The sequence below is a fragment of the Topomyia yanbarensis genome, chromosome 3 (assembly GCF_030247195.1).
Source record: "Topomyia yanbarensis strain Yona2022 chromosome 3, ASM3024719v1, whole genome shotgun sequence".
NCBI lineage: Eukaryota > Metazoa > Arthropoda > Insecta > Diptera > Culicidae > Topomyia > Topomyia yanbarensis.
The window spans coordinates 25,805,406-25,833,257 of NC_080672.1; the positions used below are offsets into that span (position 1 = coordinate 25,805,406).

Below are 27,852 nucleotides of genomic sequence, written 5' to 3' on the forward strand. Positions count from 1 at the left end.
TTCAATACATTTCGCTCTTAGTTGCGGATCAGTTGGGAACCGGAAAAAATTAAATTCTTTATACGATGTTATTTGTCGTACTGATTTTTACAAAATAACACTAACACTTAATTTTAAATGCACAAAATTAACTTCTAACTGAAGCATTCGGGTGAAGTCATTTGAAATTTAACTAAAAATAAAAGGTTGCCAAAATTTAAAAAAGGTCAATGATTGATCCAATGCTGCCAATCCTCTTTACGCAACTCTACTATTAAAAACTCTGGGTCAGGCGATTTAAAAAGTTTGACGTTTGACTCAACTCGCATGTGCTAATTGCCTCTCGGAACAAATGCAATTTGCGAATGCGATTTAAAGGCAATTTCAATATTTCGACAAATTTTCTGGCGGCTGAAATGGACTTGGTTGTTTTTTGCGTTTTTCAAACATGGCGGTTCATGTTTGGTTTAAGCTTTAAATTGTTTTTTGAACAATTGGTGAGTTTTCACTTGTACTTTGTTTGTCTAGTGCACTTCATTTAGCCAACAAATGTGGGAAATTGTGGAATCGTGTGTAAATATAGTGGAACAAGATATCTGATCTAAACTCTTAATAAAAGTTAGATTGTGGTAAGTTTTGGTGTGCAATGCCAATTTAACCATTGATTCTTCCTATAATTTGGTGGTGATTACCTAGTGTACTGGTAAGTATATATGAGCAGATAATGAATCCGAAAATACGCATTATTTTTTAATTTTCATATTAGGCAATTAAGGGCGATTAAATGGCGCGTTCCGTGGGCGACTTGGAGGCGATTTAAGGGCGGGTTGGGCGGCAAATCGCCCAAATGTTGCATTTGAAATAGCCCCCTAATTGCCAGCAATTTGCAGGCAAATTGAAGGGCAATTAGCGCATCCGAGTTGGCAAATAGCCCCCCGTTAGCCAGCAACTTGCCCTTTTTGACTGGAACCGAACGGACAACCCGCCCATCGTTTTGCCACTGGGTGGTCTGTCAAACGTATGCGTCCTGAAGGTGCGAAGAGAATGCCTTTATTATTCCATTGTCGCTCGAAAGTGCAAGAAGCAGAAATAAATCGGAAACAACCAGCTTTTCCTCTGAAATAGCGTACTCTCCCACAGGTTATGGGTCCAGATTGCGTTTCGGGAAGTGTAAAGTATTTGAGAATGTTTGTTTGGTCGGATAGTTTTGACTGGCTTCGCGAATTTTTCGGTCAAGGTTGATGCGGGTCGTAAAAGTGAGCGAACAAAATGGCGGACTTCAAGGCGCTCAAAATGGAGCATCGAAATATTGCTCACACGGGAAGATCTTTGGCACGTAATAGCCCATCCGAAACCGAAGCCAGTGAACGATCAGTGGAAAAAGGCTGATCATAAGGCAAGAGCTACGCTAGGGCTCTGTATAGAAGAAAGCCAATGCAGTCTTGTGAAAAATGCCGATTCAGCGAAAAATTTCTGGGAAAAATTGTGCTCGTATCACGAAACATCTACTATTACGAGTACGATGCTTCCTGAAGGTGGCGACATCGAAAATCACATTCGGGAGCTGTAAGAATTTTACGACAGACTCGCTGTCGCTGAACAAATTTAGTCCGAATCGTTCAAGATCGTTTTACTGTTCAGAAGTTGACCAGAGTCATGTCAGGGACTGGCTACAGAGCCAGCTGGATGCAGGTACGACTCAGGAGGTAGTGAAAGAAAAGGTGCTCAGGGAATATGAGCGAAAAGGTGAGCGAGGTAAGGTACTATGCTATATTTCACCCAAAGGAGGAAAATTGGGTAAATACCAAAATTTCTCACTACGGCGAAAGTTAGATGCGATGAAATTCGGAAGTGCGGTGGGTGCTCTAATGCATATCGCTGTATGTGCCCGCCCCGACATTACGAGGAGTGCTGCCTTTCTTGACCGCAAATTCAGTGCTTCTTCTGAGACTGACTATATCGCAGCAAAGCGCGTCATTCGCTACCTTAAAGGAACGCGTGATTCGAGACTGAAACTTAGTGGTGCGAATAGTGGTCTTATAGCCTGCTCGGACTGCGATTGGGTAGGAGGTACGGGAACCAGGAAGTCCAGGTTTCGTAGTATTCTACTCAGGAGGAGCTCTCTCGTGGGCCAGTCGCTGGCAAGAGTGCATTACGCTTTCGACGCTAGAAGCAGAATACGTTAACGGAAACATGTCAGGAGGTTCTGGTTGCGGCGATTGCTTGTCGATCTTGGTGATAAGTAGATCGATGCAACCGTAGTAAACGAAGATAATCAGGGGTGCCTAAGTTTCGCACAATCGGAGCGATCTATTAAGAGATCAAAACATAGAGACAAAGCGACATTTCGTGAAGGATCTCTGTGACCATGGTGAAGTGGTGATGCAGTATTGGGAGGTATCAAGCATCATAACTTCACAAGGCTATTTGGTTTGGTTGGCGATGGTCCGATGGCCAATCATTGAGGAGGAGTGCTACTAAGCAGCAATGCTGTCCACTCGTCATTCTCCGAACGTACAATCCGCCCATCGTTTTGCCACTGAGTGATCTGTGAACGTTTGCGTGCTGAATGTGCGAAGAAGAGAATACCGATATTATTCCATTGTCGCTACAACCAAACCAAAAGGATTTCAAAAGGATTTGAGACCGGGCTGTTGTGGCGTCATTACGGAGTGCAATTTCCCAATACCTTTCCAATGGCCATGCGCCACCCGGAATGTTTCGAGAGGAAAATCAATAAGGATCCTGAGTTACAAAAAAGCGAACAGTGCCAAATTGGCCAATACCTGAAGAGCAACTACATCTTAAAAGTAATTCCCTAGGAGCTGAAGTCTACTAACCCACTGCGGCAGTGAGAAATACCAAGAAGCCGGGCAAAATCAGACTGGTATGAGATGCTGCGGCGAAAGTCAAAGATATTGCATTGAACGCCATGCTCCTAATAGGTCCGGTTCTATTAGTACCCCTCGCAGCGGTGCTCTCAAGCTTTTGGGGACATTCGGTAGCAGTTTGGGGACCATTCATAAATTACGTAACGCAAAAATTGCCCAAAATTGACCCCCCTCCCCCTATATAACAAATTGTCACAAATGTTTCCATCCCCCCCTCCCCTGTTACGTAGCAAATTCCAAGAAAATTTTTTTTTCTTCGATGAAAACATATTACGTAACGATCTAGTTAACACCCCCTCCCCCCTATGTCACAACTTGTCGTACCCCTCCCCCCCCCCCCCTAAAAGCGTTACGTAATTTATGAATGGTCCCTTATGGAGATTTGAAACAAATGTTCCACCAGTTCAGAATACTCCAACAAGATATACACTGCCAGCGCTTTCTCTACCACAAGCGAAGGTTATAAGCGTCGACGCGAAGAGTGAAGCGGAAAGAGTGCTGGGTCTACTGTGGTTGTCGGAAGATGTCTTGGCTTTCGTAGTTGAGCTGCAGTTAGACGAGTTCTCTCCGGCGAAGCGGAGTGTTATAAGCTTGTTCGACTCCCACGGGCTGCTATCACACATTACTGTTAAAGCACAGACTAACAGACATAACACTATGAGGGAATTTCCTTAAAAAATATCGATCCGGCTATTTTCCCAGTACGCTAGCTTCACAGGCCCAAACACTCATTTGCTGGTGGGTTACTCCTCAGGCTTGGGAACAATTTTTCGCTAGTAGTCTATCCCCCATATGCTTGTTCATATGTCAGTAGCGCCATAATTTCAAAAGCGGCCACAGTCCCAACCACAAATATATTTAAAATGACCGTTAAAGTGTGCGAAGCATTATTTTCGAGTGTTATGTCTGTTAGTCTGTGGTTCAAGTTCGAATGGTTATCCAGGACACTTGGCGCAGTAAAGCGAGTCGGATGCGCTGGCAAAGATGGATCACACTGTTGCAGTCTGAGAATACCATACGTTTCCTATTTGTCGTCAAATAATGTGGACTGACATAGAAACAACCCTGGCTTGGGTTCAGTCCCAACATTTCCGTTACAGACAATTCGTAGCCTTCAGAGTAAGGGAGATCCTGAGCAAGACGGAAGCAATCGAGTGAAGCTAGCACCTTCACACAATGTAGCCGATGAAGCCACAATGAGGGGAAAGGTCCCAATATAGATCCATGTGTGTTAGTTTCGCGTTCCTGATTTCCTATACTTGCCGGAATCGGAGAAATTTCTCCAAATGGGGCGTCTGCTGAGAGCGGTAGCTTATGTCCATCGCTTCGCAGATACCTGCCGTGGTTGGATCCATAAGCAGCCCCACTGGTGGCGGATACCTGGAACAAGAGAAACTGTAGAGGGCGGAGCACAGCCTCTGGCCTTTAATGCAAGCCCCAGTATACTCGGACGAAGTAGCGGTGCTTAAGTATCGAAACGAGAATTCCAAACGGAACATCGAGAAAACAAGTCCCGTTTACAAACTGACACCATTTCTAGACGAGCATAGTGTGATGCAGGTCTACAGTAGTATCGGCGTCGTTTCCTATGTTACGTACGATTTCAGGTTCCCGACCATCTAATCATGTGACCAACCGTTGACGGAGTAGCTCGTTGGATGGTACAATCGCCGATATTTACACGTCAACCACGCGATGGTGCGCAACAAAATTATACAACGTTGCCACGTTTCTTATCTTCACATAGTGGTTAGAAAAATAGCGAAAAATTGTCAAGTTTACTAGGTTTTGGGGGCTGCACCAGCTGTTCCAAGGATGGCACTCTCTGCCATAGTCTCATCTCGCTGCTCGTCCATTCTTTTATGTCGGTTTATACTATTTCGAACCCTATTTACGTTCCTCACAGTGGGCGTCATACATCTGGAAGTTGTCCATTCACTAACTATGGAGTCCTGTAAGATGGCCGTTCGTCGGTTTGTAGCATGCTGTAGATCACCAATCGGAATCAGCTCTAACAACGGGACTGCTTTCCGGGGAGCGCGCAGGGGAAACAAGGAAAGAAATCGATGCGATCGGAAAGCAGTCAGCGGAGATTTTCATCAATTCGACCGCCAAGTGGATTTTCAATCCACCATCCGCTCCCCATTTGGGAGCGTCTCGTGAGGTTGGTCAAGGCGGCTCTAGGATCAATGACCGTCGAACAGATCCTGGAAGAGAAAACCGTCGTCGCGGAGGCCGAATCTATAGTAAATTCTAGTCCGTTAACCACAATTCTACTGGAGAACCCAAATCACCTAATCACTTCATACTCCTAAACTTGATTGGGATTGCACAGCCTCCCAGAGTCCGAGACACTGAAGATCACTCGTACAAATTTTAACATGGGCAGACAACTACTTAACCAGTTTTTGAGATGGTGGATCAGAGTACCTCCCAACCATCGCGAACAGAAACACATGGTTCGGAGCAGTAGAGCCGGTGAAGGTGAATGACTTGGTCGTGATCGAATTGGTTATGGAATTTGCGTTTCGATTTCGTCTCACCAGAATCCGACACCAACTTAGCCGGATTGACGCTAGCTCCAAAAACCGGAGACACAATTTGTGTTCCTGAGCAAACTGCTAGTCAAGCGTGATGTTCCGCAAAAAAGGAGCTCATTTTAAGCTGATAAAACTTATGTAATCGAAACATTTGGTTTGGCTTAGCAAGCCATTGTGGTAAAAACTACGAAACGCGTGAAGTGCACAAAACCTATAACTAAATTAGTTATTCAATTTGCGTTTCGACTTCGTTTCACGAAATGTTTCATTTTAAATAAATGCTAATACGTCGCGTGTTTCATTCGTCCACAGAACTTGTTTCGACCTGGGACGAGACTCGTGGAAAATGTTCATTTTTATTTTTTTCCCGATCATTTGGTTTTTCGTCTCGCTCTAGCTCACATATTTTTAACGAATTGGCTGCATTAATCAGTTTCTCATGGCTGCATTTGACGTTAAGTTTTTTTTGTATCCGCGAGTCTCGTCCCGCGTTTAGGCCACCGTCAATCGCGAACGGTTTGGTAGGCTATCAGTTCCTGTAGCTTGAACAGTGAAATTTTCTTTACAACCATGATCATCACCATATATGTACGATTGTTATGAAAAACTTATGCTGCATTTCCTGAAGTAACACGATCGTTACGTGCTGTTTTGGCTGGGTTTGGCATACTACCGTCATGAAAAAGGGCATGTAGTGACATGCCTCCAATAATGTTCAAATGGTGCCAGAAATAAGAACACTTCAGAGCATCATTTTTTTCATAAACAGTGACATTTAATGTTAATTTACTGTATCGTTATCTGTTGGACACTAAAATTAATTGTTGCGTGATGTTTTATTATGAATCTATTAGAAAAACTCTACCTTGAGCAATGTAAAAACAATAATTTAATATCTGTTATTCAATTTTTGTTTGTAGGGTAAATGCAATTGTTAATTTCTATTCGGGTTTACACTCCGAATGAAATTTTTGTAAACTATTATTTCGACGAGTTACGATTCGGGTTAGTAATAGCGACCCGCGCATACCCCTCGTTTAATTGTTGACTTTATGAAAATTTTGCCCCTTCTTCTAAACAACGCCCTTGAAAATTAAAAAGATTTCTGTTTTGACGTTTGCATGAGAAAACAAAAATTTTTCGCGAGTGTGCTGTTTAGTCTGGAAATTGTTTTTTGCAAAGTTTATTAGATTTTCTGGTAATTACTGTTCAATCCCAGCGTTTATCGTAAGCTTATCAGTATGGCTACCAATCCTGCAGAAGAACTGGGTAAGTTTGTTTTTTTTCACAACTTTCTCTTAATATATTCCAACTCGATTCAATGACGATGCATTTTGCTGGAATGGTTGCTGAACCAAATGACGCCAATTTTTTTCCTAATACTTTTTTAAGAACTTCTTGAGCGTGTTCTGCTCCGGCTCGGTTGTGCCGATACAGACGAACAACTGCAGAACACGGTGACCAAGTTTCTGACACCGGTTCTAATCAAGATTACGTCACCGCACGAAGGAGTACGCAAGAAGGTGATGGAGATCCTGACGCACATCAACAAGCGACTGAAATCTCGGAACCAGATTCAGATTCCACTGGGTCCGCTACTGCAGCACTACCAGCAGTCTAGTTCGTCATTTCTGATTGTATGTTTTAGTTGTATCGTTAGCTGAAAGTTGGTAGTCATTCTTATTTGTTTTTAGAATTTCGCAATCATCTACATCACGATGGGTTTTCCAAGATTAACAATCGAAGAGCAGACTGAAATGGCTCCGCTACTCATGAACTGTCTGGAGGGTAAACCTGAGCCTCATCAAGACAAGTAATATAACTAAATGTTTGATGTTTTCCAATACAAACTGTTGTTTTGTAGAATATTGATGTTGGTTCTCCCGCTACTGGGGGAAATAAAAATCCCCGAGAATCCGGAAAATCGCTCAGAGCTGCTGGGATTATCCGGGAAGCCGCATACCAAGCAGCAGTTTCTTTCGATTCTCATGGATGTCCTGCTTCTCCCATATGGAACAACCCAAGACGGCGAAGTTCCACCCGGGATGAGCACATACACCTTCAAGCGAGTAACCAGTGAACACCTGAAGGCGGAGGAACTGGAGCAACTGAAAAAAGGCATCGTTCGTTTGTTGTGTGGCGGAATTTTCCCTGAACCCGAAACGTTAACTCATTTAATCGTGGCTTCCGCGGACACCAGGTTCTCGGTTGCAACGCCGGCCATCGTGGAACTGAACAAAATATCCTCGTAAGTATTGAGTGGTTGATGAATATGAGATTGAAAGTTGGATGAGTCGTAACTATGTTCTTTTACAGATCATTGGACTGGACCGATCCGAAGCTGTCAGCACCGATCTACACCTTGTTTTCCGGCAACGGTTCCAAAATTCCAGATCGTAAAACTAGTCCCGTTAGCACCCGTGTGCGACAAAAACTTTTCCAACATTTACTAAAATGTCGCGGTAATGGAATCATCACTGCCAAAGGCATCCAGGTCATTTTTGAAGCACTGTTCGGAGAGAATACTAATCAGAAGTGTAAAATTCTGGCGCTGCAGTTTGCTGATAAATTGATCACAAAGTGAGTCCCGGTTTAATTTTTATTTATTGAATTTACAGCATTTCGTTTTTTTAGTGGTCAACCGGATCTTATTAACAAACTATCCAAAGTACTTCTGACTGGCATTTCAAAACTGATCGGAAAAGGTTCCGAGGAAGCCAATGAGGTGCAAAACGCGGCTTACAATGCACTGGCTCAACTGGCTATCGTTTGTCCAACGACCGTAAATAACGATGTCCAACTGGTTGCTTCCTATTTTGACCATCTATCACAGGGACCGGTTGAATTGCATACGCCGATACGAGACGCCTTGGTAGCGTTGGCTCAGGCTTTCGACTGGAGGAAGCAACCGAAGGCTACTGGTGATACCGTATTGCCCAAGGGGGAAAAGGACACCGTTATGACTGCCAGAGGACGATTCGTTCCGAATTCCAATCAGATTCTGCTGCTGGGGCTGTTGGGCGAGAAGGCGGAATCCAAGTTGACAATCGTTCAGAATGTGGCCTCGGTGTTTCTGACCACGTGTTTCCCAGATTATTATGTTCCGTCGAGGTATTTGCTGTTGATCATCTGTGGAGAAAGTGCTCAGTTGAAGGAAATGATGACTACCTATTTGTATGGAGTTTCCAAGAAAGATCACCTGAACTATGGGTCAATTCTATCTTTTGACAACTATAAAGAAGAACCAACGGAGAAGGAACAGCCTAAAAATCCTTTCTCGGCTACTAATGAACCTAAACGGATTGTGCTTCCGTGTTTCAAGGATATGGTGGAGTATGTTGCTATGAAATCCGAACGGAAGACAGCGACGATCATTGATCGGCCAGGCTACGGAAAAGTTAAGCTTCCCTATAGTTTCGATACCTACATCGAAATTTTGGATTACCTTCGGGTCTGCCTGCTGTTCAATGCTGGAGTCAACACTCACCCCGACGAAGATAAGGAAATGCTCAAATTGACAGCCTTTCTGAAGAAGTTCGTTGCTGAGAGCGGAAATGAGGATGTTATTCGGAAGTACAACGACCTTATTCGAAGGTTGATTATTGTTAGAAAAGGGATTACCGAGCTAACCTGTTTGTTCGATTTGGTCAACAGTATTCCGGAAGTGTTAGCGAAAGAAAACAAAGATCTGCTTCATACGTTGGGATCTTCGCTGAAGGAAATCTCCGAACCGACCAGAGCTCTGATTGCCAAAGTGTACGGCGTGCTTTTGGCCTACAACAGTGACGAACAGGAGTTGGAGACACAAATCAAGGAGCTGCTGGCTCTGACCAACAAGTCTCTTGAAAATCGACATGGTTCAATTCTGGCGGCGTCTAATGCCATCCATCGTAAGCTGATTCTGACTCCTGAACTGCAAAACTGGCAAATTTTCAAAGATCTTGTCTCGCTATTAATCTCCCTGCTAAACGACCAGCAATCGATGCTTCAATCGGCCTCTATCAAAAGTCTTAGTTTAATTGGTTCTACCTCCAAACTACCACTCAGCTCGGAACCGACACCGGAAGGTACCGAGAAAATGGAAACTAATCAAGGCGATGTAAACACGAAAGCTACTTTATTGAAAGCCCTCATGACACTACTGCAGAGTGGTCACACCAAGGCTAAAATTCGAGAGGATGTCGCCCACTGCTTGGGCTATCTGGCTGTCGGTGATGAGGAATTTTTTGCCAAACGACTGCTTGAGGCTTTTCTGGGGTTGCTGAAGTTGACGAAGGACCCGGCACTGCATATCGCCATGGGACAAGCATTGGTTTATACTATTCAAGGACTTTCGAGTGGAGAGCGACAAGCGGACCAGGATTCGGTAGGAAATATTAACGATGAAATGCTGAATTGGTTCTTGATAGAATTAGTGCGAAAGGTGAACGAGCCACATGCATATTTAAAGCAGGCCTGTGCTATTTGGTTGCTGGCTATAGTTAAAAATTGTAGCAAGCGGAAGCCGGTCGAGAACAACAGACAGATTCTGCAGCTGGCGTTTACTGATTTGCTATCCGAGGATAATGGTGAGTTAGATTGCGTTGCGATGGAATCGGTCGGTTTAAATATGGAGTTGTTTTTTTCAGAACTGGTTCAGGATGTAGCATCGCGTGGTTTAGGAATAGTTTACTCAATTTCCACCAATGATAATCAGGAAGAACTATCGAATTTGTTGTTGGACCAGCTGGTTGGTGGTAGACGACAGGTGCAGAAAGTAACGGAAGACACTAAGCTCTTCGAGGAAGGCGTACTGGGGAAGGCTCCGAGTGGGTAAGTAAAACTGAGTTAGTTGGGTTTAATGTTTTACGTTCCGCTCATCAGCATACGGCAGTTCGTCATGATCGCCGTATAGGCGTGAGTCCTTTAAATGGTTCTCTACAATCTACTTGGCGAGTGCCTTCTATCACGTCATTTTGGATGAAAGTTTGTGCCACCTGACACCTGAATTTCATTACGGGGGACGCAATGTATAGATTCCCAAGGGTTCTATACTGCCGTGATACGCATAACATTCCCATTTGCTATGGATTTCCTATGCAGGTGGGACTGTTATGCATATCACGGCAGTATAGGGTCTCACAAACTCTCTAGATATTTTTCATGAAATTATGCAGACTTATGCAAATTATGCAGACTTGTATTGATTGGATGTAAAGGAGTTCGTAACTACCTCGACAACGTTATAGTACTCGGAAAAAACACAAAAAAGGATGAGAACTTGAGCATCTGCATAAACGATGAGAAGTGTGTATTTAGTCAGCGGTCAGTAATTTTTTTGAATTCCAAGTGGGTCATGACGGACTCAGAGTTGAAGATGAAAAACTAAAAGCCATTTGGGGATTTCGTAAACCAGAAACGCAACAAGAAGTGAAGAGTTTTGAACGTAACAGAACGCTTCATCCCTAACAGAACTAACAAGAATATGATGTTAAGAGAACTTGCTAAATGTGAATATTTTTACAGGAGTGAGAAAGATGAGGTGGAATTTGTGTTCCTAAAAATGAGGCATTGAAAACTATATCAAAGCTTGGTTATTTCAACGTTAAGGTTGATACGGAGCTTTTCGTTGATGCATCTCCATTTGGATTAGGCACGGCGCATAATACAACAAAGAAGGTGTTCCAAGGGTAATTTTTGTGCGTCCAAGACATTGACAGCAGCTGAAATCATGTACCCGCAAACACAAAAGAAAGCTCTCACGATATTTTGGACAATTGAGCGGTTCACGTTTTATCTAATTGTGGAAAGTTTTGTGGTACGCACATTTTTCGAAGCCAACGAATTTATTTTTGGTAAAGGATGCAAACTGAGCGATCGTGCTGATCTGTGGGCTTTGCGGCTGCAGGCTTATGATTTTAACCCTTGTGAAGGCAAGCTAAAATCCTAACATTAAAGGGCAAGCGGGCCTCTCAGGCCCGTCTAAATTCAAGCTCCTTTTTGCCGTTCTCATATAGAAAGGTTATGATATCGGTCGAAATTTCGACTTTTTAACCGCGACCCGCAGGGCCAAATCTCTTATACCATTCGACTCAGTTCGTTGAGATCGTAAAATGTATGTATGTGTGTGTATGTATGTATGGATGTATGTATGTGGCAAACAATCTCACCGATTTTTCTCTGAGGTGGCTGGACCGATTTGTACAAATTTAGTCTCAAATGAAATGCGCAGCCTTCCCATCGGTCGCTATTGATTTTTTTATTGATCCGACTTTCGGTTCTGGAGTTACGTGTTGAAGAGTACAATCACACAGCAAATTTCCATAGAAACTGATACCACCATAATGTCCAAATTATGCAATATATATTAAAATATGTGCAACATTACTTGGCTTTGCATGTCTAGATCATTAATGACCCACCGAAGGCACTTCGGCCACATTGGCCAGCTATGGCGGTTCTTGATGCCTCGGGGGAACTTACCAAGTTCTTAAGATAATGTCATACCTATTTCTCAGCGAATTCTTTACCGATTTTTACAAACTTGATTTCAAATTAAAGGTACAGCATTCGTATTGGCTGCTGTTGAATTTCTAATTGATTCGACTTCCGGTTCCGGAATTACAGGATGATGAGTACGAACACGCAGCAAATCCCGATTTCAGCGTATAAGGCGATGAATGTAAAAAGGTCATTTTTCCCAAAAGGTGAGTACTCGGAAGATCACGTCGACTGTCGATTGGTTCTGAGCTCCATTTCGTTTGAACACGATCAATAAATGTTTCTGGGTTGCTATTAATTTTTTCTGATGCATAACCGGAGTACATATTCATATTTTTCTGCATCAGATTTATCGTCGGAAGCAATATCATTCACATCTTCTTCCTCGCTTTGCAAATCAGTTTCGGAATCGTCTACTGTTGAATTTGCTCGAATTTCTTCCATTATTTCAGATTCTTTAAGACGATTGAAAGCATGGGCATATCGTCTTATAGCCATTTCAATTTTTTGTTGCTTTTAGATCCTACAATTTGAATAATTACGACAACTATAACGCAAAGAATAGACAACAAAAATAGACAATAACGACAGAGTTAGGTTATATTGTATCCAAATAATTGTCAAGTAGATCACAGTGGGTGAATTAAAGGATTTACCCAAAAAAATATGACACACGTCATTATCGTATGCTATTTTTACATTTCTTATAAAAGAAAAGTATAGAATTCGCTCAAAATTTCAGGTAAAGATAAAACCAATCGAAACATGAAAAAAATTCCTGCTAATATGAAGATGAACTCATCAAAATGTTTTTTTCAGATAAATATTAATGTATAAAACCCGTGGTATTACTAGTAAATATTGCATGCACACCGGGCCTGCCAGGCCCGGCTTGCCTTTTTGTGCATGTAAAAAATTCAAACATAGCTGTGCATCACCCCATAGATGAAAATTTCACAATTCTTTATTTTTGTTATAGATTTCAAAGCTACTTATCAAAATTTCCATGCCCAAGCTTATACTGCATACATATTTTTTTGTAACTAAAAAATTGTAACGTGCCGGGCCTCTGAGACCCGGTTGCCTTTTTGAGGGTTAAATACCGAAACACTTGAAAGTAGCAGACTTCCTTTCTTGATTAATCTCAAAGGCACGGGTTGACGAGCGAACGAGGGAGAGAATGAAGAAATTTGTTGTATGCTTCAGATTTCGGTTATATGAACAAGATATTGAATGGGGATCGGAGAAGGACAACGACTTAGATGAGGTGCGTACATCGGAAAAGTCTAAAGTTTAATCGAAATTTCATCGTTCCTCAAACTTTTCTACCGCTGGAAACGGGCTCAGCGAACTTCACGAGTATGTTACTCATCTGGCGGCTGAGGTTCGTCGATTGAAGACTCCCAGTGGAAGAAGTCGTTCGCCGTCGCAACTCCGTGAAATCACACTGCATTCCAGGATGCGACAAGATGTGAAAGAAAGAAATGTTAAGCAGTTGCATCGAAAGCTCGTAGACTAGCACCTAGTGGAAATATTTTCTTCTGAGATAAAATTAATGTAACAATTGCTTAGTGATTTCGGACATTTCATAATTATGGAGTGAGAATCCAAGTGCCGTACTGTTTTGGAACTATTAAGGAAATAGAAGTCTGCTGAAGACGTAACGAAGCTGCTCGGTGTGAATCGAAATTATGTCTGGCGATGCAAGAAACGATTGCAAGCACTGGCGGCTCCAGGGGGAAGTGCAGGGGGCACGTGGCCCACCTATTCATCCGGAAAGTTATTTAGTAGAAATGCATGTATACGCAAATCTTTCGTGAATGCTTCTTTTGTGAATCATTATAATGTGTTAAGGTCGTGTACATCGTAGCTTATTGAATCAATACTATTGATGAATAAAATGGATACTAGTAGTCCTTAGAGGTATTGTCTCTTCGTTGCAGATACTACTGCAGAAGTTACTGGTTTCCAGTTTACAGGGGAAGTATACTTGCCTGGATGGATCACCATTCGAAGATTACCGCGATGTAAGTCCATGACTGGATTACGCCAATCTCGGGCACGGAATCAAATGTCCTGAAGGTAGGCGGATCGAATCGATTGCCCTCAATACCTGCTTGGGGTGGAAGAATTACTGCAATTGTACTGGTAACGGGGAGACCGGCGAATACGAAAATTTTCACGATGTGGGAAGATGTGAGTGTAGGCTGAAGAATGACAATGATCTTCACAAAGCGATGAAATCTTACTTCACGCTGGATAGCATGGGAGTCATCAACCCAAATAAGCTATTTCTCTCTCAGGACGATCAATAGGCTAAGTCATTGTTAGAATCCCTAACGTGGCCACGTGAGCAGAAGATCCAAGAACATGTCAAGAAGGGTTACGTGAGAAAACTGACTTCGGAAGAACTTCAAGAAAAGCGTGCGCGTATTTGGTGCCTACCTATATTCGTTCTGGTGAACCCAAATTTCGCGTAGTGTGGAACGCAGTTGCCACCGTCTATGATGTTTCCTCAAACTCAGCCCCCCTGAAAGATCCAGATCAGCTAACACTGCTGTTGTCGGCGCTGATCCATTTCCATGAGTTCCGAGTAGCAGTAAGCGGGGACATCAAGGAGATGTTTCACCAAGTGCGGATGAGAGACAAAGACCAACATTGCCGGCGCTTCTTCTAAAAAAAGTACCAAAGAGTCTAAGCCCAATATTTGCATCTTTTAGGAACTTCGTTGCATGTTGTTCACCGAGCACTGCACAACACGTCAAGAACCTGAATGCAAGATGATTCGAGCAGGACCATAAATAAGCGGTCGATGCAATCATCAAGCAATACTACGTTGATGATATGCTCGTTAACACTGATACAGAGGAAAACACAGTGAAGCTCCACAGGAACTCAAAAAGATTCACGAGCAAGCTGGGTTAGAAATTTGAAACTGAATATGAAACTCGGAACGGATGGTACGATCTGTGGTAACGACATGTCCGAACATCAACGACTGTTAAGACGAGGGTGAATGGATGTGGATGCGAGTGAGAATGGGCTCACGATTGAGAGCAAGTTGGTAGGAGCGAAAACGAGAGTAGCGCCATTGAAATTCCTGTACATCCGGAAAGTCCGGGCTGCAAGCATCCTTACTCGGTGACCGATTGGCGGATATGATAATGGCATCACTAGCCATCACAGTTAGCGAGCGGCACTTCTGGACAGATTTCACGGACATGTTATGCTGGCTGAGATCCGACCACCGAGGTGCACTGGCTATATAGTCCATTCGTTGCGTTTCTCGTCAGTGAAATTTTACAGTCGATGGAAGCTGGTGAGTGGCGTTGAATTTCGACGAAGCAGAGCGTTGCCGATGAAGGGACGCAGTTGACACGTGTTCCCAATCTCTCGCAGGACAGTCGCTTGTTCTGGGGACCAGAAGTTCTTGGACAAAACGAACACGTCTGGCTACCGACTCCTAGGTTCGAGAAACCGACAACAAACCGACAAGTCCACATCTACTTATTCAATCCAGAATCATGGATCCTGTTATAAGGCCGCAATAATACTCTACATGGACCACTCTTCTGACTAGCGCGGCTTTCGTTTTTCGGTACGTCGACAACTTGCAGCACTCCACGAGACAAGAACATCGTATTATTGGACCGTTGGTGCAACAAGAGCTAGCTAAAGCGAAGGACTACTTGTTCATCGTGCTAACCGCAAATCACTTGGCGAGATATGAGTGGACGAAGATGATTAAGAACAATCCACTGTTCCATTGGGCCTTCCTCGACGAGAATGGAGTTGTACGTTTGTCAAACACGATTTTGTTGAACCTATCATTCTTCCTCGTAACCTTCGCATCAAACAGCTGATCATTCGACATTCCCGAACGTTCCAACCACCAAAACCATTCGACAATCATCAACGAAGTTCTACAACGCTACCATATTCCTCGTTTGAAAGTAACCTACCATGCAGAACCGCAACCTTCAGCAATGGCTGATCTTCCACATTCTCGTCTGGCCGGTTTCAGATATCCGCCCGTTCACCTACATAGGGGCGGATTATTTCGGGCTGATTCTGGTTTTGCTTGCACGACACTCGGAGAAAAGGTGATTACCGACTCTTGCGTAATGGCAATTCGAAACATCATGGCTAGGAGGGGAGTACTGGCTGTCAACTATGGCGGTCGTGGAACTAGCTTCGAAGTTACAAGCAAGGTTATCGAGCAGCTCGATTTCAGAAAACTGGTAAGTGAATTGACCTCAAGTCGCACCGAATGGTGGACCTTCAATTTGTCATGCTCGCCCCACTTAGGAACATTTGATCCACAGCGTGAAGCTGAATTTAAGCAAGCTACAACCCAGTAGACTACCTACCGTCGAAGTGCATAAGAACGCGTTGATCGAGGTAGAAAACATTGTCAACTAGTGACCACTGACAAACATTTCCCTGAATAACGACAAATTACCTGTGCTAACACCTCACCATTTTCTGTTAGGATCAGTAAACGGTCTGAGGTCGTGGGTTCACTTCAAAGGAACTGTCGAACTCAATTACAGAACATGGCGAACTTATTCTGGAAGCAGTGAATCCGTGACTATCTACTCACGATCACACGCAGAACCAAGTGGTTTACTCCAGCAAAACCAATTGATGTCGGCGACATTGTAGTAATCGTCTAGCCAAAGTTTGACCGAAACTGCTGGCCTAAGAGTAGGGTTATTGCAACGCAACATGCTCCCAACGTACGTACTAGTGGATAATTGGTGAAATTTCGGTTCACGAATAGTAGCCTCAAAATTCCGTTGCCCCCGCGTGCGAAACGGAGAAGAAGCATGGAGAATGGTAAAATTCCACATGATAATGGCCGGGAGCAGGTTCTACTACCAGCAGTAGATCCGCTCATCGTGAAGGTAGTTTCTTCAGCGGCATCAGCAAAACAATGAGCAGCAGCAACCATTTTTTCCGGAGTGCAGGTTCATCCATCCACGTACAAGTACCACCCAACCCAGAGCAAATTCATGACTCCCTGGCAGGCAATGTGAAGGACGACGAAACGAAAGTCAGGTTACTGCTGCGAAAGCTGGGTAGAAGAGATAGTTGAACATGGCAGGTGTTTCTTTTATTCTACCGAAACTTCCGAAAGAACATCTTTGTCCTTGCGCTGAAGAAGCCACCCATCGACCAATTCTACCGGCCAACAAACCAACCAACAACTCCAATTCACCGCTGGCCCATTAATCTAAGTAATTACATGTAACTAAAATGCTAAATGGCGAATGACTAAAAGGTTAGGCCACAAATAAACAACAACAATGTGCCGATGAATTGGCCAGAGCAAGCCCAGATGTTAACTTTGTTGGTTCTGAGCCTGCTTTAACAATTTTTACAAGTTGCATAAAGGAAAAGAGGGGGCTTCAATCGAGCACTGCAACTATTGGTGAAATCTACAAATTTGTCGAACAAGTTTTTTTTTTTTGAAAATCCATGCCGATTGCGAAAAACCTCTTACTTTTTGAAATGTCTCTGTGAGGTGCTGATCAGTGCTGCAACCGGCCACTGCAAACTCAATTATGACATGGTTATTATTCAGCGGGCTGAGTCATTTTCAAGCGATCTTTGGCGAACTTGTGTATTATGCACGTAGTTCCCAATTCACCGGATATACAATGGTTCTAAATTTAGACCTTGCCACACAGTTTGCCGAAGAATGTAAGGTGCTGCAGTTTGACAAGCTCAGTTAGTATAAATCTCATAACCTCTAGGTTTCCTTATTGCCGATGAAAATATATTTATATGAAAATATTTGTAATCGTAGAACCCTCCCCAAGGTTTGGGGTTTTGACGGTATTGCAAACATCATCAAGCATATTGCGTGCATCAGTCCTACAGAACCTCTGACAGACAATTGCTTTATGATGGGTATTGCATTACGTCTCGATAGTGGTGCATCGAGGAGACCGAGAGGGCTTATGTGCCTTTTTGTTATATGTTTCTTCATACTCTACACCTGCGCATACCAACGCTAAACCACTGGTCTATGCACGGTGGCGTAGCCGACTGGCGGATCGACGTAGATTGACTTTTGCTGTGTGCCGTGTTTGCAAATATTGTTCTATTGGTGGTATTCGTGGACGGGGCTCACAGAGGGAATCATTGTGTGTCCATTTATCGGTCGACTTCGTCATCGTGCATATACTAATTAAATTAATTTAATAATTAAATTAATTTAATAAAGTAGAATAAGTAGAAACCTATTGTAGCTTTGTGATAATCGTAGTTTTTCGTACTAGTGTACAACTGTTATGTGCTAGTCGTATGTCTATCTATGTATGTATTCGTCTGAGTATTTGTGACAGTTGTGTCAGGGAATGGATGAAGAACTGGCGTATAAGATAAAATAATGGCTAATACTTCTGGTGTCTATCTGAGCATTTGGTTCTATTCATTCAGGAAAGTCGGGTTGGATCAATTAGGGTAAAATAAATTTACCGACGCACGTGAGTCATCCATTCCCGGCCAGCATAGTATGATGAAAGTCTAACAGCATGCAATTGTCGTTAATGATATACAACATTTGCTGCATTTAGACGAGTTTGATTGCATGATACATCTGTTTTTCTATTCTACTTCATTAGTCTGTTTCTTTTGTACATCTATTAGTTTGCTTTCCCATTATTTATGTTTACCAAAATAGTATTGTTCAATTTATACACTTCTAGTCAAGCTCTTTGCATATTTTTTTTTCTTTATTTGGCATGTTATGATTCCTTTTATTAGTATATCTCTACTATACGCTAACTATACTCATACAACACTCGTGTCCTTCGCGATAACACAAACCTGGCCACAAACGCGACCATGCAATTGCAATAATCCAAATATACTTACGCCCGCGATTTCGCCTACACTAAAACACCCGGTAGTTAAGTAAACGTGGCTTCTTTAAACTTCCAAACGCGGTCTCAAACATTAACCCACCACTCGCACGATCATGAAACGGTCACGTCCGAAAGTTTTACTTATCTGTACTAATGCCTTCAGTTGAACCAATCAAAAAAGTGACGCTCATATTCACTAAACAACACGTTCCATGGTGACATGACCTGGAACTCAAGTGATATCATCTGTACCATACACTAAAAATTAAGCATCAGATTCAGATCGCGCGCGATCAAATAAGAATACACGCTACATCATAATAAAATCAAAATTATACAAGCGAAGTCACATACACGTGACAAACACGTTAATATACAAATGCTTGAGCCCTTCGCGACCATCCCCGGCACCTACACCCGCGATCTCGTAAACATGATAACATCCCGGTTATAAAGTGAATGTATCAGCTCCTATAAATTTTCAAGCGCGGTCTCAAGCGTGAGCCTAAAAACTCCCGCACTCGCACGATCATGAATCGGTCACTTCCGGATGTTTCTATCCTTGATAGCAGCAGACTAGGTCCATGCCTTGAATTGGATCAATTAAAAAAAGAAAGCTTTCATATCCACTGGACGTCACGTTACATGGCGGCATGACCGAGGACTCTAGTGATATGGGGTAACTTACTTCCTGTCAGAATGTGAATTGTACACCAAAATCTAACTATCAGAATGAAGGCCCGCGTGACCATCCAAGAACGTATGCGTATATATGAAAATCTCACACGGTAACAAAATCTAGTCTTGTACACGCGAAGTCGCATGAACGCGAGCACACGTGACAAACACGTTAACATACGAACGCTTAAGCCCTTCGCGATTAACAACGCACACCTACGTTCGCGATCGCGCAAACGTAACAACACCCCGCAAATAAGGAGAACGTTTTAGTACTCATGAAGTTTCAAACGCTGTCTCAAACACGAACCTACAAACGTCCGTTCTCGCGCGCTCATGAATCGGTCACGTCCGGAAACCATTACTCTCTGTCCTAATAACTTACGCCCATACATTCAGTAGGACCAATCAAAAAATAAAGCACATATCCACTAGTCAACACATCCCATGGCGACATCACCGGGCACTCTAGTGATATGGAAGATCTCACACTCTTTAGCATCTTATCAGTACACCAAAAAATAAAGTATTAGATTCACGTTCCGCGCTCGATTATCCAAGAACACACGCGAATATGCGAAAGGCACACGGTTATAAAATAGAATTCATACACGCGAAGTTACATAGGGATCATCCATAAATGATTTAGCATTATATGGGGGAGGGGGGAGTTTTGTATTTTGTGATGATGTGTGACGACAGGGGGGTAGGGGGTCATGTCATGCTGCGTAGCTGTATTAAAGGAGAATAACTAACATCGTTTTTATTTTTTTTTAATTTTTACTGGGACAAGAGGGGGGGGAGAATTACCGTCAAGCTACGTAATTACCAGGGGGTATGTAGAGGTTTGTGACGAAATGCTACGATGGGGGAGGGGGTGTTAAAAATCACTCAAAAAATGCTACGTCATTTATGGATCGTCCCATACACGTTAGCACACGCGACATACAAACGCACACGCGATCGAACACGTTAACGTACAAATGCTCGAGCTCTTCGCGATGATACACGCGATCGCACATACGTGAACCGTACAATGAATATCACATTCAGAATCACGGCCTGCTACAATTGGCCTAATGCAGTGTTTTAGTGGGTTTTAGTCTCGTCTGCAAATTCTGACGGGGAGCCCTTCCGAGAACGTAGCTCTACAGCTCTAGTTGGACAACTCTCGAAAAAAAGAAAATATTTCTAATCGTAGAGACAATAACTAAATTCACTACATTTTCCCCTTTCGCTTCTTCCAGCGGAAACCTGACCACCTACAAGGAACTGTGCAGTCTCGCTTCGGACCTAAACCAACCGGAAATGATCTACCAGTTCATGCAGCTGGCAAACCACAACGCCACTTGGAACAGCAAACTGGGTGCCGCCTTCGGGCTGCAATCGATCTCCAAATCAGCCAAACTGAAGATGGAACCATACCTGGGGAAGATCGTACCCCGGCTGTTTCGCTACAAGTACGACCCGACGCCGAAGATTCAGAACTCGATGATCAGCATCTGGGATTCGGTGGTCAGTGATTCCAAGACGACGGTGGAAGCTTACTATTGGGAGATTTTGGATGATGTCAGTAAAAATTTGACCTCACCGGAGTGGAGAACGCGCATTGCGTGCTGTTTAGCGGTACGGGATTTGATCAAACGGAATGCTGGTTTGAAACTCCGTTCGGATGAAATGGCAAATAAGAATGACGAGGGTGTGGAACGAATGGAAGTGGACGAGAAAGCGGTTCCGGAGCCAGAGTTGGTTTTCCTGTGGAATCAGTTGTTTCGGGTGATGGACGATATTCACGAGGGGACTCGTTTGGCTGCCGAAGGAACGGCAAGTGCACTGAGTAAGGTTTGTGTTGCTGCGGCATCCAGTGATCGTAGCAAATCCGGATTGAATGTTTCGGCTTCGATCATACCGCTGTTTCTGGAGACCGGTGTAACGAATACGGTGGCGGAGATTCGAAAGCTCAGCATTAAGACGCTTTCGGATTTGATTGACTGGGCGGGGTCGTTGATTTTGCCCCATTTGACCAGTTTGGTGCCGTGTTTACTGCGTGCTACCGGGGAACTGGACTCCGCTAAGTTATCCTATTTATCAACGATGATGGCCGGTCAGACTGGCACACAGGAGGTGGTAGATTCAATGAGAGCGGAAGCAGCCAAGCAACATTATACGATGGAAACCTTGACCAAATGTATTAGACACATCGATTATGCCACCCTGGAGAAGATGACTCCAGCAGTTCTGGATGTATTGAAGACTGGTGTCAATCTGGGTACGAAGGTGGCCTGTGCTCACTTTGTATGCTTGATTAGCATTCAACTGGGATCTGAAATGCAGCCTCTAACAAGTAAATATTTGGGCTCTTGCTTCACTGGTCTATCCGATAGAAATGCGACTGTCAGGAAATATTTTGCATCTGCCATCGGTCACCTGATGGGAACGGCAAAAGAACAGTCGATCGTTCGTTTGTTCGCCAAACTTCAGGAGCTTTACTTTGAACAGCAATCGAACCGAGCTGTTCCGTTGACCATCCAGGCGATCAACAAGCGCCATCAGGAGATCCTCAAAGACTACTCCTCCAACGTTCTACCGTTGATGTTCTATGCAATGCACGAAGAGGTAACAGAGGATAATAAATCCACCAACGAACTGTGGCAAGAGCTTTGGCACGAGATAAACACGGGAGATGCTGGCTTGCGTATGAATTTGCCAGCGATTCTGGAGATTTTGGAGGGTAAACTGAATGATCCTTCGTGGTTGCTGAAAGCACAGGCAGGAAATGCAATCAGTACCTTGGCCACTAAACTCAGCAGCAACCTGGATGACGAGGTACGACATAAGCTGATCGATTTGATTTTGACCAACGTAACTGGGAGAACCTTCCACGGTAAAGAGAAACTGTTGCAAGCTCTGGCAAGTTTATGTAAGAATTTGAAAAAAGATACCAACCATTATACTCGAATAATCGATGCCGTGATGAAGGAGTGTCGAAAGGAGGAACCGGTCTATCGGACACATGCACTCAAATCACTGGGAAATATCCTGGATGAGCTGAAGGAAGACCGGTTTGAAGAAGTATACAACATGGTTTGGCATTTACTCGATAAGCAGGATCTTTCGGATGGCGATAAAGACGACAAGGAGGTAGTTTCATCGGACGAGAAGAACAAACAGATGTTGATTTTTGTCAATCTCAAGGAGACGGTTTGTGAAACGTTGGGAAAAGCATGGCCCGAAAATTCGATGGAGACGCAGAATCGCTATCAGGCGTTGTTTGTTGAAAAGTGTGTGCAATGTTTGAAGCTGAACACGCGACAAGTTCAAATTTGCCTGCTGCAATCGTTGGGCAGATTTCTGGAAAGGTTGAATCTGTTTAAAGTGGAGGAAACGGCGGCCCTGGAGGAGAATAAGGAGAAGAAGGCGAAGGTAGATTCGGAGAGCGGGGAGATTCTGGAGAACATTTGTAAAACCGTTTTATCGGCAATCGTTGAAGTCGCAGGTTAGTTACAAGTTGACGTTATCAGGTAGTGATGGGTTTTACAGTCGTTTTTTTCTATTTGAAAGGAATTCCCCACACCGGACTAAAGAAGGAAGCTCTCAATATTATGCTAATTTTGATTAATAAGTTGAAGGCAAGGGATTCGTTGACCAATGGCCCGGAACTGGTGATGGTGCGACAGACCTTCGAACAGATTACAACTCTGCTGCAGAAAGATGCGGCACCGGAAATCAAGTGTCGACTGAAGGACATCGAGGATAAGCTGAAGTAAGTGTCGTCAAGGGGAATGACTGATGGTAAGACTGCTGCTCTTGAAGAGAACTGCGAGCCAGACGTAAGTACTCATTTCATAACAGTTCTATGCTCTCGACTTAACTTCATTCACAGTATTGTGAACATACAATTGAATAAAATACATTCTTTACAATCAGAGACCGAGCTGCTGAGATTGGGGAAAATTTGAGAAACTTCATACAATTGGGTTTCGTCGTTGCGTGAAATTTGATAAAATTAATCCCGAGTAGATTTCCCTCTACGCAGCTCACCTGGGTTCGGTTTCCAACTACTGCACATGGGGCACAGATTTTTTTAATAGTAATACTCCCCAGTGGTGAACTCACCCTACTCCAACTGAAAGTTCCCAGACCTAGGAATTTCTCACGACACCGATACCCGCTTCTTTGAGCTGTTTGGCTCCCAATTTTATCAAGATTTACTCGGATATCCGGCGGTGAATTTTCATAATCCGACGCAGAGTTTCCTGGTAGCGGAATTTCCGATGTCTGTTTCGTGACCCATTAACTCCCATTTTGTCAAGATATAGTCGGATAGTCCACGGTGGTGAATTTACCCTACTGTGAACTCCCCGGTGGTAGATTTCTTCCAATACCGAGGTTTGTTGCTCACACACTACTCCATCTAGTCCCCAGCGGTGGACCTAACCTACTCAACGGGAGAGCCAGTAGGTGCTGAGTTCTGCCCAGCGATTCCGGGTGGAGCGTAGCTTCCGGTTCACTGGCGCTATACGACGCTATCTAATCGCTCCAATCCCCCGCGGTGAATCTAGCCTACTCACGAGCTACCCGGTAGGGTGTCGAGATCGGTCCGGCGATTATGGTGAAGCTTGACGTCCGGTGCACTGGCGCCCGACGACCCGGACCCCGTGCTACGTCGCATATTGCGCTCATTTGTAGGTCCCTTCGCCACTTTCTCTGCAGCTCGGAGAGTATATTCGTCACACCTCTGTTGACAGCATCGCAGATATGCTCGTCGTGGACCATCTCTTCGACAATATTGTCAACTGTCACACCAGGCATAACTTCTTCGAATCTAAGGCAGTCGAAGACCACGTGTTCCAGTGTCTGTTGCACGTTCACATACTCCGGGCAAAGGGATGACAAAGCGTAACCAAACCTTACTTACTTACGGAAGCATCCGTGCTCGGACAAAAACTGCGTTGAATTAAAGTTCACCTGTCCATGCTTCCTATGTACCCAAGCAGACACATTTGGGATTTGTCGGTCGGTCCATCTTCTTTTCTACGCGTTGTCCAGTCTCCTTGCATTACGTGCTTTTCTCCGCTGGTAGCATTCCACGTCCTCAGCCAGAGTGATGCAGATAAGAATCATCCCGGCAAATACGCATACCGCCTCCGACGATATCGTTCTGTACACCCTCGCGTCACGAACGGCCATTAGGCGAAACGTGCTTTTCAGCTTCGTCCTGTTTTGCTTTGAATTCAGCGCGTTAGTCCAGGCCGAACCGCTTTACCTCAGTATTGATGAGACACCCACCACGTCTCTAATACGTCTCGTGCTGCTTCTTTCTCCTCCGATGTTCAGCATGATCCTTGCTAATACGTTAGTTGTTCTCGCAACCTTCTCGCATTCGTAGTTGATCTGGGTGTTGTAATTTAACCGATCGTCTATTATCACACCTAGGTGCCGAAGCGCACGTATCGATAGAATTGAGTGTCCACCAACGCTGATTACGACGCGCTGTTTTTTTTTTTCGTTTGCTGATCATCACTACCTCCGTCTTGTGGTGAGCCAGCTGCAACTTTACATCAGCCATCTAGATTTCTACGATACCTATTGTCTCGACCTTCAACATTTCCACTTCTCGCCGGTTATCTGCATAGCCCATGATCTCGACTTAATTGGGCAGTTGCAGTGTTAACACTACGTTGTACATCATATTCCAGAGTGTTGGACCGAGTATGGAGCCCTGAGGTACTTCCGTTGTGACCCTAATCGACCTCTTTCCCATGTTCGTCTCGTAGATCAGTACTCGATTCTGAAAATTACTTTGCAGAACGTTGCACAAATAGTCCGGGACTCGCATTCTATGGAGCGCTACGACGCTATTGAACGCGTTCTCCACGTTGATCGTCGCTATTAAAATCCAACTGAGTAAACATTTCTGCTTATTTTAACAGGTCATGGGAACAGTCGCGCTGAGAATTGCAGCAGATTGGTTGATTTGGCGGATGGAATCGTATCTCGAAGAGTTTGGGTTGGTGCACTGTATTCGGAATTGTATTGTTGATTTGGCAGAAGATACCGTGGAAATAAAAGAAGAGTAGGAAATACTGCGTGAACGGCGGAAACAACAGGATGCCAAATGCAAATCCTGATCTACAAATTCGCTGACTTGCGCTTCGATTTTACCAAAGGGAATGCGTCCCCGAAAGAGATATGGACTATATTGGAGCGGCTACTTGAAAAGAAAGGAGTTGCTGGATTTGCCAGTAAACAAAGGAAGAGAAACAAGGAAACGGTCAACATGATTTGACATTGGTTTTGATTACGAGGAAACATATGCCCCCTTAGTTCGGATGAGTACTGTAAGATTATTGAAGAATAGCCGTGGCTGTCAAGCAAGATATGCAACTACACCAAATGGATGTCCGCACTGCGTTCCTAAACAGTGTCCACACAGGAAATTTTCATGCGTCAACTACCAGGATTTGAGAAAGGGAAGAAGGTCTGCAAACAAATCCTTGTACGGGTTGAAGCAAGCGCCGCGAAGCTGGAATGACCAGTTTAACCAATTTATTTTGAAGCTTGGATTCCAACGTTCCCAGTATGACAGTTGCTTATACACCTTGAAGAAAAAGAAGATAAACGTCTACGTCGCACAGTGGCGGGTTTTCAAACAAAAGTCGGACAAAACCTCAAATGTTACCTAATTTGGCTGAAAATCACAATTTAATCTAATTTTGAGGTGCTGAGCTCATTTTTTATGTCAAAAGTCGTAAAATATTAAATTCATTTTTCCATACAGTGTCATTGAACCTTTCTTATAACTATGATCTCGTTTTCATGATAGACTTTCCGTTACTGTTCACCAATGTCACCAATATCATAAAAAATGAAGAACACTACTTTAAATCCTTTGTATAACGTGTTGGTTTACTGCAGATTGTCTAACTATTTTACATAAAACACCATGCGCCTCCATATCAGCAACAAAGCTTCAAAATCTCCTTAAACCTTTTTGCGCACCTAGGCGCAGAAAGAGACCATGATATTCGAAAAGTAGAGGTTATTTCCCATAGAATGTATGCTATGTGACCGTTCCGAAATGATTCCAAAATTTGTACAGCATACATTAGTGAAAAAAGTATTTTTGATCTGACCCCCTAAAACATATTTAAACTAAAAAGTCATAGTTTCAAGCAAATTTACCAAATGCATTTTATTCACTAACCAAGTTCTTTTGTTCCTCTATACAATGAAACTAGTTGTGCTAGAATCGGACCAAAATCAAAAGAGCAACATGCATTTGAAGTGAACAAAGCAATGGTGATTTCGGAAATGAAAATCATTAAAAAGTCCGGACTTTGCTACGTTTAAACTCATGTTAAAAATCATGTTCTTGTCCAATGATCATAGAATTTTGAATATGCATCATTCAATACATGAGAAATTTAGGAAAAATATAATATATCAATATTTCAAAAACAAATTTTTGAGGTTTTGGCCAGCCTCCAGCCACTGTGCGTCGTCTTGTGCGTAGATGACATACTTCTAGCTTCAAACTCGTTGAAGACTCTGGACGCGATAACAGATTTTAATGAGCTAATCACTTTCTGTAATTACGCATCGAACGTGACTGGAGGCAAGGTATTTTGATTATTAACCAGACAAGCAACTGTGGTCATCACTGGAACCAAACGTGAAGCTTGAGAAGCTTGGGAATGATCAGTCCAGCATCCGTACAGTTAACTAATGGGTTGCTTGACATATTTGATGCCCTCCATCCGTCCTGACATCTGTGTGGCTGTCAACGTCCTGAGTCGCTTTCGAAGTGGCCCTTCAGAAGATCACTGGAAACGTTTAGAGAGGATCCTTCGCATTCTCCAAGGAACGAAGAACTTTTCTCTGATATACACGCGTGATCACAAGTCTGGTTCGTTAAAAGGCTTTGCCGATGTTGATTGGGGTAGCGATATCGTCAACCACGGGATTCGTATTCCAAGCAAACCCCAGTGTATCACTCATCCATTGAGGCTGAATATGTGTCGCTCAGTCGGCCTTCGTGTGAGGTTATCTGGATTCGAAACTTACTCTTCGAATTTTTATTTCATTCGCTATTAAAACCCAACTGGGGGGAAGGGAAGGAGTTGCTTCTCTAATCTTCCGGTCATCACATCGCATGCTTTGGTATACTTAGTATGTATAACAAACATGAAGATGTGACACAAGATGCCAAGAGCGCACTAAAATCCTGTCAATCCTATTTCTCATTGGATTGTCTGCTCTAAATATATCACCAGGGGATCATTCATAAATGATGTTGGATATTGACAATAGGGAAGAGCGTCACGTAACGAGATAAAAAAACTAAAAATGAATTTTAGACGTATCAGCGGATCAGGGATAAAAAAAACGTACAACATTGTTTATGAA

The 27,852-nt window shown here is 43.4% G+C and overlaps 1 protein-coding gene across 1 annotated transcript; it reads left to right on the forward strand.

The window, feature by feature from the left end:
- Nucleotides 1-3,355: 3,355 nt before the first annotated feature.
- LOC131688706 (proteasome-associated protein ECM29 homolog) lies at nt 3,356-23,371 on the forward strand. The gene is made up of 9 exons (XM_058973155.1): nt 3,356-6,679; nt 6,803-7,047; nt 7,105-7,223; nt 7,275-7,658; nt 7,727-7,990; nt 8,045-9,978; nt 10,039-10,222; nt 20,691-22,939; nt 23,005-23,371. Exons 1-9 carry the CDS (start codon nt 6,652-6,654, stop codon nt 23,208-23,210), a joined length of 5,613 nt encoding a protein of 1,870 aa, XP_058829138.1. The 5' UTR covers nt 3,356-6,651; the 3' UTR covers nt 23,211-23,371.
- The last annotated feature ends 4,481 nt before the right edge of the window (nt 23,372-27,852 follow it).